This window comes from Crinia signifera, chromosome 9 (assembly GCF_055691185.1).
Source record: "Crinia signifera chromosome 9, ASM5569118v1, whole genome shotgun sequence".
NCBI classification, from domain to species: domain Eukaryota; kingdom Metazoa; phylum Chordata; class Amphibia; order Anura; family Myobatrachidae; genus Crinia; species Crinia signifera.
The window spans coordinates 88664892-88680960 of NC_139225.1; the positions used below are offsets into that span (position 1 = coordinate 88664892).

A 16069-nucleotide genomic window follows, 5' to 3' on the forward strand; every position below is an offset into this window, starting at 1 on the left:
TGAATAAATAAAAATATTTATTTCAATAAGTGTAGAATTTTAACCTATATAAATTACATTACTGCAAATTAATTGTTTTGTGTGAAAGAATTTAGCGCACAATATTAAAAGTGATTTATTTTAATATTACATTAATTGTTTTGGAGGGGGGGAGATCAAATTGTCCGCAAGGTTTGTGACCATTTATATCTAGTCTTGGTTTGAATTGTTGGACGTTTCACAAATTTTCTTGTATATTTAGATGTGTATACTACTGTATGAAAGAACACACTGTGTAAGCTACATCTAGTAGCAGCTGTAACAGAGGGACACGTGCTGCAGAAGACGGCATCAGCATCATGACTGGTATGAGCAATATGTAGGGTTTTTATACTTAAAATAGACATACCATTATTCCTTATGAATCCATTGTGTGTTTTGTCATAGCTGAGATAGAAAGATTTACATTCAGGTATTATGAGGGGAATAGCCCAAACCTTTTTGGCCCCATAGCAGTGCTGTAGTTAATATTATGCCCCACAGTAGCACCCCAGTTAATTTTTAGCCCTGTATTGAGCCCTAGCTAATTTTATGACCCATAGTAGTGCCCTAAAGTACAAATTATGCCACATTGAAATGCTCCCAATTCATAGTGTGCCACATTGTAATGCCCGCAATTCATAGTGTGCCACATTGTAGTGCCCCCAATTTATATTGTCTTCCCTCCTGCATCCGCGTTGTGTGTCCACAGGGCTTCTTATAAGTTCACAAATTAACTGATATGTGACCAACACTGCGTCTCTGTATGCAGCCACTGGGACTCACAAAGCCGCTAATACAGACTGCCATGGCAGTTGCATAATTTGACACAATTGTTGCATACACATTTACATATGCGGTGCCTTTAGTGTATATCTATGAATCAGGCCCTATATGCCATTAAGCTCACTTACTTTGCAATGACTGTGTGCACGATGAAGCCTCCTCTCCAGAAGTGCTGGGCTCCCTGATTAGATGAGCTGAGCCTATCAGGGTAACACAGGAGCAGGGGAGATGGTTCATATACTTTGAAGCTTTACTGAAAGGGAGAGACACCCACCTATATGAGTGATACAGAATCCACAGAATCAGGTCAGACTGTAGGCTTAGAAGACAATATCAGGAGCTTGGCACACAACTATATCACCTGGGTCCTGGCCCTCTTAGCCCCATAACAATGGCACCCCGGGCACCAACTGTAGCTATACCCATGATTATTAGAATGTTGCTAATACATGTATACAATGTACATATAGATATTAGGTTGTTGTATATCCCATGTATTTTGTTGGATATTGGCAGAGAACAGACTTGCTTTATCCCCTTTTTGTCTCTCTACTTTACTAGATTTCAGTGTTGACTCACGGCTTGTGATTTAAGTGTCTTCACAATACAATACCATTGCTATCTCATACGGTAAAGAAAGTAAGTGGGTGCTGGCTGCACATAGTATATGCAACAAGTAAGGCTTCATGTCATGAAGAATCCCAATAATGCCCTGTGCTGTGTGCTGTAAGCATAGTCTACTTTCTTTACTGACAGATTCTAGTAAACTCTGTTCCTTTGCAGTAGGGTCATCACTTTCTGCAACAAAAGCTGGCACAGATGTCACTGAATGTGTACAAAGCAAACTGATTCGTTATGGTAATCACAATTTCTTGGCACGGATTCATTTTATTTGCTGACTGAATTTCATTTTTGCCTTCACGTTCAAGTGTCCCGGGATTAGGTAACCCTCTGCTTCTGTTAAATACGTAGTGTACATGTCTTGCGAGAGATTCCAACACAGACTGGAGAGGATCAGTAGCAGTTTGGATAAATCTGGATCTTTGTTCGTAAGGACAAGTTCTAATAAGGTTATTACACACATGGTGCCACTATCAAAATATGCTTTTGGTCCCTCTGTGTTTTCTGTAAACCACTGAAAGAAATAACGCGTGTTCAGGAGTTGGATGATGCGTGTGTCCTTAGACATGGTCATGTTTATCAGGGCAACTGAGGAGAGTGACTGGAGGAGGATGTGTTCATTTGGGAAGACCAGGAGGTGGTGATACAATAAATAGTTGGAGCAAACCCTACCATAATTAAATGGACAAACACACTCAAATACTCAATATTGTACTACGCATGCAGAGATGACCTGTTATTTCTATGTGGATCCTGAAGAGAGTTTAAAACATCTAATCCAGACAAGCGAAAACCGACCAAACCGGGGTTGTGCTCAGCACTCACACATTTCAGTCCTGCTCACTAGACTGTATGTTTTCACAGCCTAACAAGCAGGTTAATGCCTCCCTGGCGAATACCTGCCTTTCCCGATGTGCGAATACCTGTGTAGGGAAGCCAACAAATGTTTACGCAAACACAGCCATTTGCGTGTGGCCGTACAGAGGAGAAATCGTTAGAGGCTACTTACCATTGAATGGTTTCTTCTCCTCTGCCTGGTGCTCGCAGCCGCCGTGTAGCCAGGAGTCACTTGGCGGCTGCACGGATCTATGCAAATTTGTTGCGGGCGCCAACGTCACGCGCTCACCCCGAGCAGGCAGGGGAACACCTGCGTTTGCTGGGGCCCGCCCAGTGTCTCTATAGGCACGCCCACTTTTTTTTGTGGGCACGCCCATGAAACGCTGGGGGGGTCTACCCCAGAATGTCCCCTGCCCGTCAGTCACCCAGTGAATGCCCTGCGAAGGAAAGCTTTTGCACAGTTTGTACGCTAGGGGACCACGCACACAGCATACCGTGCGCATGCTCGGATGGGCTGCAAATTCACAGCGCTCCGAACAGATAGGAATCGGGCCCAGACTGTGTTTCTCTCTGGCTCTCTGTCACCAGGAATCTGAACAGGAATCTAAAACAGATTGTGTTGATAAGGCCTTTATCACAGGGTAGCATAGCTCTGTGTTTGCTTGCTTTACATGGGAAATCATGAGCTATTATATATAAATATTTGTGCTTTCTGGTATTTATTTTTAGAGATCAGCCATTGCTCTGCACTCTATTTTTTTTATTCAAACTGATATCTATGATCCCTGTTTTTTATGTGTAGGCTACACCTCCTGAAAGAATATATTTTTTAAAGCAATTGTTCTTTCTTGAGTGTGGAACTCTATGCTATAGATTCAGTTTGGAAATGCTCAAAAGGTTTTACTGAAATTATCAGTATGGTTTTGTTACTATCTGTCTGCCATAGGGGGGACAGCTTTAATTCTTAGTAAGCATGCTTTTTCTTGGAAACTACGTTCGTGTTTTTGTGTGAGTCTGATAGAGATCACATATATTTTCTTCCACTCTAGGATATATTTTCTATCTTACATGACTTATTTATAAATATTTATCCAAATAAAACTTTCATTACTATTATGTGTATCTTTGGCTGCATCAGCCCTGGGGACACCCTATGTGGTGCCCACCACCCTCATTGGACAGACACCCCCCCCCCATTTTACACTGGTCTTAAAAGGCAGCAGGTGGGGGCTAGTTCCTGTAGCACTGGGTAATGAAGAGTAACCAAGTTTCTCACTTCCTGCGTAACCCTGACACTGTGGAGCTGCATCCAATTGATAAACCGTATTATAGAACACACAAATAAATAGGCACTAACTAAGCGCTGTTAGAATAAATAATGGAACAATTCCAGACTTTTCATATTCAAGTCCTTTCTTCTATAGATTTGTTGTCCTTATCTGGGATACGGTCGTATTGTCAACCCGATTTAGGTCGACAGTCTTTAGGTCGACTCCGTTTGGTCAACAGGCAACAAGGTCCACAGGGTTCTAGGTCGACAGGTGTCTAGGTCCACATGGTTTTAGGTCGACAAATGCGTTAGTTCGACATGGGTTAGGTGAACAGGTCACATGGTTTTTCACTGTTTTTTGAGCCGACATGTGCTGACAGGCAGTATTTCATGCCCTACCATCCACTAGGGCGTGGTGGGAGAATAAAATGGTGTGCCGAGTGCAGCGAGGCACTGAGCCCGAAGCATTGCGAGCGAAGCGAGGGGCTGCGGTTCACTTCCAAAACTGTGTCCATGTTGACGGTGTCGACATTCGGGTAAAAAAACAGTGAAAAAACCCATGTCGACCTCGCAACCTGTCAACTTAACCCATGTTATATGTACAGAAGGTAGGTATAGCGCTCAAGTACTGCTGTTCGAAGGGGCTGCAGACCCAGAGTGGTCCAAACTCTAGAAATGAAGTATGCAGGCAGGGGGGTGCTGCGCTCACCTTCTGAGGTGCTCACACAGCCGATGTGGACTGGGAGCACTTCTACTTAACCCATGTTGACCGAACGCATTTGTCGACCTTGTCACATGTTGACCCTGAACCCTGTCGACCCAACAGTGTGGACCTAATGACTGTCTACCTAAGTCGGGTCGACAATACGATCCACACCCCTTATCTGTCCCTCCAGCAGTTAATTCTAAACAGGAAGAAACAAAAATATATATGTCACTGGTTCTATATAATTTCCCACAATCCAAAAATACCACAGGATTTTTTTTTTTTTTTTAAGTACAGTATCAGGTCCACCCTTGCTGAAAATAGATGTGGATAATTAGTGCTCACTTGTATGTATACATGAGTAAGGCAGTGTAAATACACATAAAGTTATCTTTTGGGGTACAATCAGGAGTTCCTGGATATTGCCCAATTAGAATTATGGAACCCACAGACTCCAGATGATTAACAACAAATGTAATGAATACACATATAAAACCTGCATAATACAAATACTAAAAATATTCAAAAATGGAGAACAAACTCGTGGCTAATCCTCTATCTGTCCATTAGTAATAGGGGATTTTCATTTGAACTGAATTGTAACGGGTCACATTGAGAAACATTAGGGAATTATTGAGCTCCTTGTTCATAACAAATAAATGCCATCTAACAAGTGGAGAAGTGGCCGCTTATGAATAAGGCAGAAATTCAGTTTCTGTAAGGAAAACAGGTCTTTTATCGGGTATGGATGATTGGATAGACATGAAGTAGGTGGACATGCATGAAGGTCGAAATGACTGATGGTCGACATGCAGGAAGGTTGTTATGACTGGATGTCAACATGGTTTAGGTTGACAGGGTTATTAGGTCGACATGGGGAAAGTCGACAGTCAAAGGTCGATATGGGGTTTTTCGCCCTTTTTTGTCCCGAATGTCGACACAGTTGACATGGACACTGAAACATAGCACCTGTATGGCTCTCTGTGCTCACCATGCTCTGGACACCATTTTATTCTCCCACCACGCCCTAGTGGATGGTAGGGCATGAAATACCGCCTGTCGGCACATGTCGGCAAAAAAGGGGAAAACCCCATGTCAACCTTTTTGACTATCAACATAATGCTTGTTTCGACCTAATAATCCTGTCGACCTTCCTGCATGTCGACCTTCAGTCATGTCGACCTAATGCTTGTAGACCTAATGCTTGTAGACCTAGTGACCTTATCCCCTTTTATCAGGAGATTCAAACAGATATGGTGCTAAAAAAAAAAAGTCAAGACATCGGGAAAATCGAGAAAATTTATCAAAAACCGTCCGGAAGTAATTGGATACCACTTCTCGTGTACATAGCTCTGCAGGAGCAATTACAGCCAGCTGTGCTTTGCCAACCTATCCCCACATGATCCAAAGCATAGTTACACTGAGGCAGTCAGGTGTTTCATACGCAGATGAAATAGATCGGGTGACAAAAATAATCTCCCATTTTGAGCTGGTATAAACAGTAGCACACTTTAGTCAATACATGCAAAATAGATAGTAAAGGTTACTCTTTCCCATGATGCTAGATGTGATTCACCTGGAGAATCTGCTTAAGTTTGCAAATACTATTTGTTTTGGAAAATATGGAAACATTTGTTTAACCCAGCAAACGCTCAGTCCATGTTTTTTCATTTGGATTTTCACATCCTGCTCTTGTCACTTTAAAAGTCTGACTGTAAATATTACTTTGATTCTCTAAGGACATTTCATAATAAAATATAACAATGGACTTGCAGCCCTAGACAACTGTGGTCTGGAATTCTGGAAGTTGGGTTACAAAGCAGAGCGATTCTAGGTTACAATAATATGTGTTCTGAAAACGTTATGTTATTTGGCCATTCTGCTAAAGAGAGATATGAAATATGCCAAATGAGGTTTACCAATTACCCTGCCTTTGCGTATTCATTCTTTATACAGTAAGTCTTCCGAAAAGTCACTTTAGAAGGAGACCCCCGTGTGAAGTCATGGCTGGATATGGAGGGAGCAGAGGTATCCTCACTGTAGACCATTGTTGGCAGTGTGTGATGTACAAGCCCAATGATGGCAGCAATGCAGCTACCGGTATGTAACCTTGTAGCAAAACTATGTTTCCTTCAGATCCATAGATGGCCTTTGTGAGAGGAGGGACCTTGTGTTATTTACCCCCTGTGGCCCCACCCCCTTCTTAATCCAGATCTACCCTTTCACAAGCATTATTGTTACTAGATAAATAGGTGGGCATATTTTTCAGATTGTGAATTGTTGTGTCCATATGAGTGTCCTATAAAGCATACTGAGAGACTGACTTAAATTAAGTAACTGCATATATGAAATGTGTGAGGGCCTAGAACATCCCCCTGATGCCCTTTTGGCAAAAGCCACCAGATTGCCCATCAGCTCCCTAACATGGTGCAACAAAATTGTTACTGTATATATGGATCATAAATATGCAGTGTACACTCTGTTGATTCAGTGTTATTTTCGATTTGATTCGGACTATATAGTCCAAATCGAATCGAAAATGACACTGAATCGAACAGTGTTAGCTGCATTCAATGCAGATTCGATCCCGGCGCGCGGTCCCATGGCATTCAGGATCGAAAGCAGAAATAGACTTGGCAGGCAAGTCTATTTCTGCTTCGATCTGCAGGATCGAAAACCCAAAGGGTTCCGGAAAACGGCATTACCGGTTTGAACTGTGTGTACATGGCTATAGCCATCTAGAGCGATCTGGGTAGGGGTGTTCTTTATCATTTGTGAAGACTGCCCTACTGTATAAGGGTTTAATTGTTTATTGCATGTGACTAATCACTGTACCATAGATCACTTTTTTTTTTCATCTTTAGAAAATACTGTACATCTGATAATGTCTAATTTCTAGGTCTATTACTATAAAAGAGTCTAAGTTTGCCAGAGGCGTGGAATGCCGGACGATCTCTGATCAATTCATTTTTTTTTTTAAATCGATTTAAAAGAAATGATTGCCACTTTAAAAAAAAATCCACTGGCATTCCACACCTCCAACAAACTCTGACCCTATATATCCGGGTGTGGATCCTATTGTCGACCCGACTTAGGTCGACAGACATTAGGTCGACACCGTTGGGTCGACAGGCAGCAAGGTCAACAGGGTTTTAGGTCGACATGGGTGAATGTCGACAGGTGTCTCGGTCGACATGGGACAAGGTGCATTAGGTCAAGGTGCGTTAGGTCGACAGGTCGCGAGGTCGATGTGGGTTTTTTTTCACTGTTTTTTTACCGGAATGTCAACACAGTCGACATGGACACAGTTGGAAGTCAACCGGGCCCCTCACTTCACTTGCGATGCTTCGGGCACGGTGCCTCGCTTCGCTCAGCACACTATTTTATTCTCCCACCACGCCCTAGTGGATGGTAGGGCATGAAATACCACCTGTCGGCTCAAAATACAGTGGAAAAACGCATATCAGCCTGTCGACCTAGATCCCTGTCGACCTTGTTGCCTGTCGACCCAACGGTGTCGACCTAATGACTGTCGACCTAAGTTGGGTCGACAATACGACCGTATCCCATATGTCCCGTATGTCAGATTGGGTTGTTTTATCCACATGAGTCACTGTATGAAATTGTTTCTCAATTTCTATGGAACCTGGCATAAAATTAATGATTAAAATAGATGGTATTTGATCTGTCATCATGGGCGAGATTTAGTGGGTTTACTGTTTTTGAGAAAATGCAATTTTTTTTTTCTCAAATCGCCCTATATCGCAGGTTTTTTAATATCTAATTTTTACCGCGAATTCGTATATTTAATGAGGTGAGTATTCCGGCATGAAAAGTGCGATAACGTGCGATATTGGGCGATTTTAGTCTTGAAAAGGTGCGATTTTGGTAAAATGTGTGATTTTGTGATAAAAACAAAATGGCGTGAGGTCCCCCCTCCTGTACATAACCAACCCCCGGGCTCATTGAGCCGGACCTGGTTCCAAAAATACGGGGGACAAAAAGCATAGGGGTCCCCTGTATTTCTGAAACCAACCCAGGGCTCTTGGACCGGTCCTGGTTCCAAAAATACGGGGGACAAAAAAACTGGGGTCCCCCGTATTTTGAAACCAGCACCGGGCTCCAACAGCCCGCAGTGTCATGCCACAGCCGGGGGACACTTTTTACATAAGGGCTCCCGGCTGTACCATGAGCACCGTGGCTGGTCAGCCTTGGACGGGGTACCTGGAGGAGTGGGGTCCCCCCCCAGGCTTCACCCATCTAGGGCTGAAGCCCGGGGCTGTCACCGGCGTCCCTGGCCAGTGGACGCCGGCCTGATAGGGTTAAATCTTTCAATCCTAACATTGCTTTATACAGGAGAACTACAAGTACCAGCAGACCTCCCCCGCAGGCTGGGACTTGGAGAACCACAAGTCCCAGCATGCGGGGCATTAATGGGCCCGCTGGGACTTGTAGTCCACCTGTAAAAAGAATGTTAAAATAAAACACACACACAGAAAAGTTAAACTTTATTACATACACATCCACACACCTCACTTTTACACCAACATACAGTACTTACCGATCCAGGATCCAGCGCTGCTCTCTGTGCAGCATAGCCGGTCAGCCCGCACTGACAGCGGGGACAACCGGCTTTCTCCGATGGAGCTAACCGCTTCTGTCGCGCTATCCCAGCATGACACAGGCTGAGAGCGTGATTGGGCGATGCGTCTCCATGGAGACGCATAGCTCAGCCAATCAGGGCTCAGCTATGCGTCTCCATGGAGACGCATCGCCCAATCACGCTCTCAGCCTGTGTCGCGCTGGGACAGCGTGACAGAAGCTGTTAGCTCCATCGGAGAAAGCCGGTTGTCCGCGCGGACAGGAATCGTGCCCTGGTTGTGTATTGTCTCCAGGGTTCCCTCTTACACCTGTAGGATTAATGCTGCTGCTTCTTCCACCCGTGTCAGTGCAGGGCAGATGATCGCTGATGTTTGAGGGCAGCATGGGTAGCTCCCAGTGGATTGCTGGTCAGGCAAAAGCACAATGAGACACTGATGACGCTGAAGACAGAACCATAAGTGACACAACCTAGTTCTTCTCCATAGCAATGGGTCTTCTTCTTCTGCCATCAAAAGACTTTTTCATCATCCGCCATTACCAATATTGTTTTCAAGTACCCCCAACTGGTCTGCAGAGTACCCCCAGGGGTACTAGTACCCCAGGTTGGGAACCACTGCTGTAAGTGATTAATTCTAAGTACAGAATTGGTAAAAGGATGTGCACTCTATAAATAATTTTTTATGTTTTAAAAACTGCTTGTGAAGTAGTCTGTGTACGGGCCCGTCCAATGTTATTCATATGCTTATTTTCGGACTTGTCATGCAAGTACAGGTCACAACAATAGAAATGGCCACTGGTACTGCCTCCATAGGTACTGTGACAACACTGTGCATGTTGAACACTTCTTTTTTTGTTTTTTTCACACACTTGTTTGCCAAAGCTCTTCACTTGCTCTGGTTTTTGTAAATGTTCCTCTCTGTTTAACAGAACAATGAAAATAAATGTTATCTTTTGTTTTCCGGTCTTTAGAGCTAGCATTCTGCATACACATAGGCATTTAGTAAAACGCCATTCATACTGTGAAGCTGGCCAGGCAAGTTACTGCTTAGCAACGACACAGTTTGAAGGACAGCCACCTGGGAGCTACAAGGAAACAATGCATGAGGGCATTACTGATTTACCCAGGAGAAAATGCAGTCTTCTGTTACTCCCTGTGATGGGATGTCTGCTGATTTGCCCATTGCGGATCGTGAGGGCTAATTAATAAAACAAATATGGTAATAAATTCATGTAATTGAATATAAAGAATGTGAACCTATGAGAAACATAGTGAGCTTTTTGTAATGAAGTAAAAATAACATGATTGTCCGTTGTATTTGCTCTTAATGTTCTCTTAAAATGCACCATGGGAAATAAGGGCGTTTAAGGGCTGCAATATATCATGGGTGTGTTAATATTTCAAGGCAGAATAATATGATGTAAGCAACATGCTAGCATCAGCAAACGGACTCTGCCCAACACATGGAAAACCACTTATGTTGGATAGAACAGGAGGAAGTTGTGCTGTGCTGGACTGGTCCTGAGTGGATGAATACCCATGTGGAAAACACATTTTTCGCCCAAGAAAAATTCCGTAGTCATGGCTGTAAACATTACCAATAATCAGTGTCTTTATTTTATGCTAATTGTTCGATTTTTTTTTTTTGCTCTTTACTTTTATGTCACTATAAAATATGTTGTAGTTTACGTTTCATAAAACACAAATATTTTATACGTGTTCCACAGGGGATGAGGTCACTAGGTCGACATGAAAAAGGTTGACACAAGCATTAGGTCGACATGAAAACGGCATAAGTTGTTCATATTTTAGTAGTTTTTTTTTTTTTTTTAAAGAGGTGTTTTTTTCATACTTTACCATCCAAGTGGGCATAAGAAGCGGCACACTTCTGTCAGCCTAGTGACTGTCGGCCTATATAGAGGCTGGGCCATAGACAGTGCTTACAGAGAACAACACACCAGCCTTCGCTTCAGTAGATCCTGTTCGGGGACAAATATGATAGTGTCATATATATGTTACCGGCGATGTGTGAAACTTTGGCAATGTGTAGAATCCCTAGGCATTGTATCAAATGCCGAAGGTTTTTAGACATAGTGTGAAACTTGGGTTTTTGGCCCATTCCTTAAACACTTTGCCTAGGCAATACATACAATATGCAGGCATTGTAAAGAATGACAACTACAGAATGCCTAAGACATAATCATTTCATACTTTACCGACCACTTTTTGGCATTGTATACAATGCCTAGGTACTGTATACATTGCCGACTTTCACACATTGCCAGTAACACACACAGTTTAGTGTGAATGTAACTGATGTGGAAGCAGTACTTTCTCATATTTGCCGCCACCGCTTATTCCAGTTACATTGGCTGCTTTCAGAATAGCATCATCGTCCCCTCTCAATGCTTCAGGCTCGGTGACTCGCTCCACTCGCCACAACTTTACTAAAGGTAATAGATGGTGGGGTGGACCCAGGGTGGTGGCGTGGTATGCAAAGATTCCTACGTAAGTTCCGTAGCATAAGCGGTGGTCGCAAAGATGAGGAAGTAACATGGAAGCTTCCTACGGTATACTTTCATTGAACTTTTTTTTTCCCCAAACTGATCCCCCTCTCAGTAGTTACATTTTTATGAAATAATATATTTTTATTCCGATATATAAGGATCCTTATGGTTATTCTCATTAATTATTCTCATTAAAGAGTTGTGATATTATGATTTGTCAGTCTTGTCTTATTACATTACTATATTAGCACAGAGGTTTTACTATAACGGTATTTGCTTGCTACCTCTAGAAGGTTATTCTATTGTGTTATCACAGACACAGTAGGTACTCTGCTGCTCTTTGTTATTTGTAGAATAGAATAAATATTGCACATTTCAGGCATTGTTTTATAGCACTCGAAATTGGTGGAGGCTAATTTACTGTAATTTTATAGCTACGTTGCACAGCTAGAAATGTATTCTTAATTACACTGTTAGTATGATTTAGAATATTCCTCAGATACAGGGCTGAATTAAGAGGAGGGGGGCAAGTTGCACTGGGGCCCCCACTCACAGGGTAGGTCTGACCCATAGGTTCAGCATACATAGAGGGGAGGTACTGGTACAGTATGTGGGCCCCAGCAAGCCTTAATCCGGCCATACTTCAATATGACTGCTGATCTTATCACTCTTGCTAGAAACTAATACCCCTTTTCACACCAGCCTGTTTTTCTGGGTTGGGCCCGGGAACAGCCCGCGACGAGCGCTGGTGTGCAAGGTTCCCGGACTAGCCCGGGAAACAGGCCGGTGTGAAAGGTACTTACCCGGCATCCGGGCTTGCTTTCATCTGGACAGTGGGTCGCGGGGTCCGGGCAGCGAGGTCCAAGGATTCGGGGTTGGGGCGGCGGGGATCCGGCAGCTGAGCGCTTGTAGCGATATTTGCCGGGCAGCGGAGCGGTAAGAGCTGCTGGATTTGAAAAGACTGGCCAGACGCTCTCATCCAATTAGCGTCCGACTAGTCTTTTGAAAATGCTTTCAAATTCTCCCACCCTGCTGCCCGGCAAATAGCGCTACAAGCGCTCAGCTGCCGGATCCCTGCAGTCTGGACCCCACAACCCGCTGCCCCCTTACACCAGAAAATGCAGGGACTAGGCCGGTGTGAAAGGGGCCAACCCGGGAATGTCCCTGCATCATCCAGAGACAATATTCCCTGGTAAGTCCCTGCATTTTCTGTTGTGAAAGGGGTATAATGTGGGCCATAAATTTACCAAGCGATTCCCTGATTTGCTGATCAGCAAACTCTGATGATCAGTGATTTTTAATAGCTGCCTTTTCAATTTTGGGTCAGAATGGCCGAATTAAGTTTGCTGATGACCTGAGCCAGTCACCAGCAAAACAGGGTATCGCCACTAATAATTGTAGAACTACATGTCCTTTGCTTATGCTCAATATGGTCACAGACCCATTCTCGTCTTTACTGTAGACCTGATTTCAAGTCATTACATTGTAACTAAATTCTACCGGCACTGACACACAACTCTAGCAACACAAAAGGCTGAGCATAGCAGCTTGTCACACCTACACATCAGCTGCTTCACTGCCCTCCTCAACCCCTCCCTCTACTCATTGTTTCTACTAGCAACTTGCAGCTATGACAGTACTTAACTGAAAACAGGAGACTGTGCATTCCTGTATTTCTTATATGTCAACATCTCTCTGGTCTATGGGTACATTATTTGTATAAATTGATCATAGTCTTGTTCAATTACTATGGCCAGAGATAGGTGGCAGCTGTACCTTAGTCTAGCACTCTAGCTGATGCTCTGAAATAATAGTTTAGACTTCATCCACAATCTAAACTGAAGTTTCCAATAAGCTTAGACATCATTGCTTCCTACTGCATGTTTGGCTGTCCATTTACTCTGAGCTGGACATGTCATCCCTCCGGTGAGCCTGAATTCCTCATTAGACTAATGCCCCCCATACACGGTCCGTTTTTTCGGTCCGTTCTGTACTTTTAAAGTACACATCGGATCGGATTGCATCCCTTGTGCATGCAGTGTGCATGCACTGCGATCCGTTCCGATGTGTACCTAGTACAAAAAGTATGTGCAGCACATTCTCTTTGTACCGTACTATGTGAGCGCGCATCGCATAGTACAGAACGGAGCCCTACACAACGGACCGTGTATGGGCTCCTTAAGGCCGTAACATTTTAGTACAATTTCTGGGATACCTTCATAAAACATTGGGGTAGATATATGAAACCGTGATAAGTGATAAAGTGCCTGGTACTTTTGGCCAGATGTCTCAAGCTTCAAAAAGTGATCAAGTGGAGAGCGATAAACAGCCAGCCTATCAGTTCCTACCTGTCATTTTTCAAACCCAGCCTGTAACAAAGGTTGAACTGGATGGCCTCACCTACTATGTAACTATATGTAACATGACAAGTAAAAGCTGTTTGGCTGGCTGTTTATCACTCTCCATTTTATCACTTTTTGAAGCTTGATACACCTGGCCCTTTATCACTGACCAATCAGCTCCTGACTGTTAAGTTACAGGCTGGATTTAAAAAGACACAGTTATAAGCTGATTGGCCAGTGATAAAGTACCAGGCACTTTATCACTTCTCCTCCGTTATCACTGCTTCATACATCTACCCCACTGTGTGGTATCTATCCCCATAAAGGACATTATGTGCAAGGTGATAATGCACCAGCCAATCCGCTACAGTATATAAATTGACAGCATTATCACCTTGCACATAACACATAATATAGATAGATAGATAGATAGATAGATAGCACTTCTCCAAGCTTCATACATTTACCCTTGTATATCTATAGCAATATCCAAAATATAGAAAGTGAAACACTGCTAAATGCAAAAAAAAGGAGCTATAGCCAATCATAAGATTTAGCTATGCATGTAATTATACAGGTTTCTTACATTATAAAAGGAAATATTTTTCCCCATTTGGCCAGTCAGATGCCAGACAGCACCTGACTGCAAAGGAATAACATCCTGTCAGATAAGTAACATCCCATCGCCAAGAAAACCCAGACACTATATTAACACACAGATGCACAGACTACACTTACACAGAAATACGCTCTGAGCATTTATAGTAAGAAAACACACACACCGATTATACATGCATGCATTCCAGTGTACAATCCCACTTTATACTAAAGCTTCCCACCAACCCATGTGTCCTCAAAGCAAAATATCTGCCCACTAAGCCTTGTCCTCCTGTGCTGGGGCATCACACCCTGGCATTTGCTGCACTAATACAATCCCTCTGCTCGGCGAGAGGGGTCAGCGCATAAAGGTGGCTGGTAATGAGGTCAAGGCACACCACTGTTTGCTACACATTTCACTATGTATGCCTGGAATCTAATGACCTGCCCAGACCCTATAACAAACTTGAAGGAAAACCCAGTTCACCCATGTGGAGGTACCTGCTCTACCCAAAAGGGTTAGAATGTGGGGACCTAGTTGACCCACGCTGTCAGCTCTCGCCCTTTTATTGAAGCCAGCAGTGGGCGGCCAATAGATAAAGCTGGAAGGTGGGCTTGGGTACTAGGAACTAATTATTGCGCTTGTTGCACTTAATTAGATGTATTAGAAATATGTGTGGTTAATCCTGGTTAGGGAGCCAAATGCGGAATGCACGCTTGAATGGAGCTACAATTGAATTGCTACTTTGGAAAACATTTAGTAGCAACCCCCAAAAGTCTATGACTGCAAACTAAATTTCTGTAGCATGCAGAAAGGTCCTGGGCCAAATTGTTTGGCATTCGGGATTGGCTTAAAAAAAAAACTGGTAATCCCTGGATTCCTGGTATTGGCCACATGATCATGTTGCACGGCCGCACAACATGTTTCCCGGGCAGCACCTGAGCCGAGCACTGCTGGTGGTCGGTTCTGCATGCGCATTTCAGTCCCGGGAATCAAGGCTCCAATCCCGGTATTAGAATTCTGGCCAAAAAATTGCCTAAATCATGGTTTCCTGTCTATCCCGTATTTGGCATCTGTATCCGGTAGTAGTAATACTTTATTTGGACATTTTGCCAGACTACAATGACTTTCTTAGAAATGTAACATTTGCTTCCAGTAAAGCTGGCCATACACTTGTTTGATTTGGCCACTTATCACCTGATGCTGATATATCGGGCCAAGAAATCAGGTGAAAATGTTACAGGTATTTGCCATCTGATCCGATCTAATTTGTGGCCCCATGCGCATCAGATTGGAGTCGGAGATTGGACCTGCTTGCACATCTGACCTTGCTGTCGGGAGGCTTTTCGACAGCGTCAGAGGAGTGGGATAGCATGCAATATATGACATTCAAAAGGAATGCATACAATCCTGCCACCCGGGAAGCTCCTGGGTGGCTTAAGGGGATCGGCTGCGACTTCTCTGAAAATCATATTAAGGCTTTGGGTTTGAGACCAATCTTGTATTTTCCTGTTAAGTTATTGGCCCAGATTAAACAATGGTCCATGGGCCTGCGGTTTTTTTAAAGCAGTACTCATTTACCGAGGCATGTTTAAAAAGTCTGAGTTCGACCGACCTCCCACACGGCCGCTGAACTTGGTCGCTATTGCTACCTGCCCCATAATCTTTCTAGTTATTTATATGGTTCTCTTTCAAACCTCATTCACCTGTGTGGATTATTTGATCTCCGCAAACAGCAGAATGAAAAGTACAGTATGTAATCCCTTAATAAATATATATATGTA

The 16069-nt window shown here is 43.4% G+C and overlaps 1 protein-coding gene across 4 annotated transcripts in view; it reads left to right on the forward strand.

Moving 5' to 3' along the window:
• The window catches only part of GAB3 (GRB2 associated binding protein 3), a 117389-nt gene that overhangs the window by 27018 nt on the left and 74302 nt on the right, over nt 1-16069 (forward strand). The window contains exons 2-3 of one of the 4 annotated variants that reach the window (XM_083159341.1): nt 242-345; nt 1366-1443. The exons of 1 other annotated variant lie outside the window; for it this stretch is intronic. Coding sequence is in view for 1 of the 3 variants with exons in the window: in XM_083159340.1 (XP_083015466.1) it covers nt 6315-6338 (24 nt within the window). In the remaining 2 variants the exon portion in view is untranslated. Of the gene's footprint in view, nt 1-241; nt 346-1365; nt 1444-6302; nt 6339-16069 lie in introns of those variants that run through there. 2 more of the 4 variants (XM_083159342.1, XM_083159340.1) reach the window with 2 other exon arrangements.